A 1,835-nucleotide genomic window follows, 5' to 3' on the forward strand; every position below is an offset into this window, starting at 1 on the left:
GTGTGTGTGTGTGTGTGTGTGTGTGTGTGTGTGTGTGTCAGGTCAGCTGCATGTCCCATTTCTCATCCCTGCCTGTTTGGAAATGACATCATTTAGCCCCCCTTTCGTCCATCAGCAGTTTACTGAAATATGCCTGCTCTACATTACTCCGCTCATTTCCTATTTATGGTTTGTGGATAATGATGGTGGGATGGAGGGCAGTGGGGGGGATAAGAATGATAGAAGAGGGGAGAAGCGGCATTAAAAGAATAATTTGAGGGTCTTCAGGGCTCTGCCTCCTCTCTCCCCGCTTCTAAAATAGAATTTGCGATAGTCGCCGCAGAGACTCTCGAGGGAATAATGACTTATTTATCAAAAGGCTGAAATATTCAGCGACAAGGCCCTTTTAAAATCCAGCTTTTAAATTCATAGGCTTTTTCTGCTGAGATGCTTAATGACAGTGAATGTATTCATAGTGATTTGCAGGTCCGAGATGGAGCCTTGTATGCTGCCTATGAGCCTAATAGCTGTTTGACAAAAAGGAGAGTGCTCAAGCAAGACAAGGTGAGCGAGAAAAGTTTCACCTTTGGCCTCACGGGAGACTCGGTGAATCATATTTGTATCAGGGCCGTCTCCTTCATGCCATGAAGTGAATGGCTGTGTTGTGTTGCTGGAGCAGTGCTGAAAACATATTTGTCAACTTGGGGGGGGGGGGGGGGGGGGGGAAATGTCATGTTCTTTGAAAGCTCTCTATTGCAGGCAATCAGCCGTGAGTAAATGTTTTAAGATAAACTCCAGGAGGGGCATACCATTTTTTTTTTCTGGAAGTGTAGCAGAGGCTCTTCAACAATTTGGGGAAACAAATCAGCACGAGTGGGAGTTGGAAGGAGGGTGGGGTGGGGGGGTGTAAGGGTGTGGAGTAGGGGGATGATGGTGATAAATGGGTGTTATTCTTACTTACACAGTGGAATGGACGAAGTTTGGAGATGATGGCGGTGTTAAAAATAAAGCGCCGGTGCGGGGCAGCACCGGGGTTAATGAGATGTACGCAGACACGGAGCAGATTGCATGCGCCAGACTCATGGCAGAGCGGAGGTGAAGAGCGAGAGGCGCTTCACAAAGTAGAAAGAGCTCCAAATTCGGCGCCGATTTACAGCCAAACGGGCGCAATCTGTGCGTAATTACGCACAACAACGCCAGAAACCAGCGCTCGACCTAAGTGCCTGCGCCGCGTCCCACCCCTTATTTCCTCCAAAACACCAGCGCACTTCTTCTCTACTGTCTACTATCTCCCCTCGTTCTTATCAACATACGTTTTTTTACATGGCGAAAAGCTGACCGGGCGCTTACCTTAACACGTTCCAGCTTTTCAGAGGGTCCAGGTCTGAAATTATAGAAACCATGGTCGACTGGCTGGGCAGCACCGGGAGAGGGAGGGGGTGCGGCAGAAAAAGATCGAAAGAAAAAGCGGCGGCAAAGGGCTGTAAACTCCGTCTGCGAATGGCAGCGATTGCTTGGATGCAACCCGTCCTGGTTGTTCAGTGGGTGATGAGCGCTGTCACAGCTCTCTCTCTCTCTCTCTCGCACACACACACATACACTCTCTGTTTCGCTCTCTCTCTCTCTCTCTCTCTCCGCCCCCTCCCGTTCACAGGCTGCGCTCTCCGAGCTTTTTCCCCGGTCCCTGTTTCACAGGCAAGCTGCTGCTTCGGGGAATGCAGAGATGTACAGTAGAGGAGGGTAAGCCTAGCACCTAGAAAAACTCATTTACCCATCTTTATTATTTGTTTCTCTCAAAACAACGGAGGGAATAGAGTTTACATAACCTTTTTCGAGTCGGCACACTGTGGAATCTG

The 1,835-nt window shown here is 49.2% G+C and overlaps 1 protein-coding gene across 1 annotated transcript in view; it reads right to left on the reverse strand.

Moving 5' to 3' along the window:
• celf2 (cugbp, Elav-like family member 2) overlaps positions 1-1,552 on the reverse strand; it is a 208,795-nt gene extending 207,243 nt beyond the window's left edge. Inside the window, exon 1 of the mRNA XM_034863749.1 lies at positions 1,330-1,552. Coding sequence (XP_034719640.1) covers positions 1,330-1,382 — 53 coding nt within the window. The 5' untranslated portion in view covers positions 1,383-1,552. The remainder of the gene's footprint in view (positions 1-1,329) is intronic.
• Between the last annotated feature and the right edge of the window lie 283 nt (positions 1,553-1,835).

Source organism: Etheostoma cragini, chromosome 23, assembly GCF_013103735.1.
Source record: "Etheostoma cragini isolate CJK2018 chromosome 23, CSU_Ecrag_1.0, whole genome shotgun sequence".
NCBI lineage: Eukaryota > Metazoa > Chordata > Actinopteri > Perciformes > Percidae > Etheostoma > Etheostoma cragini.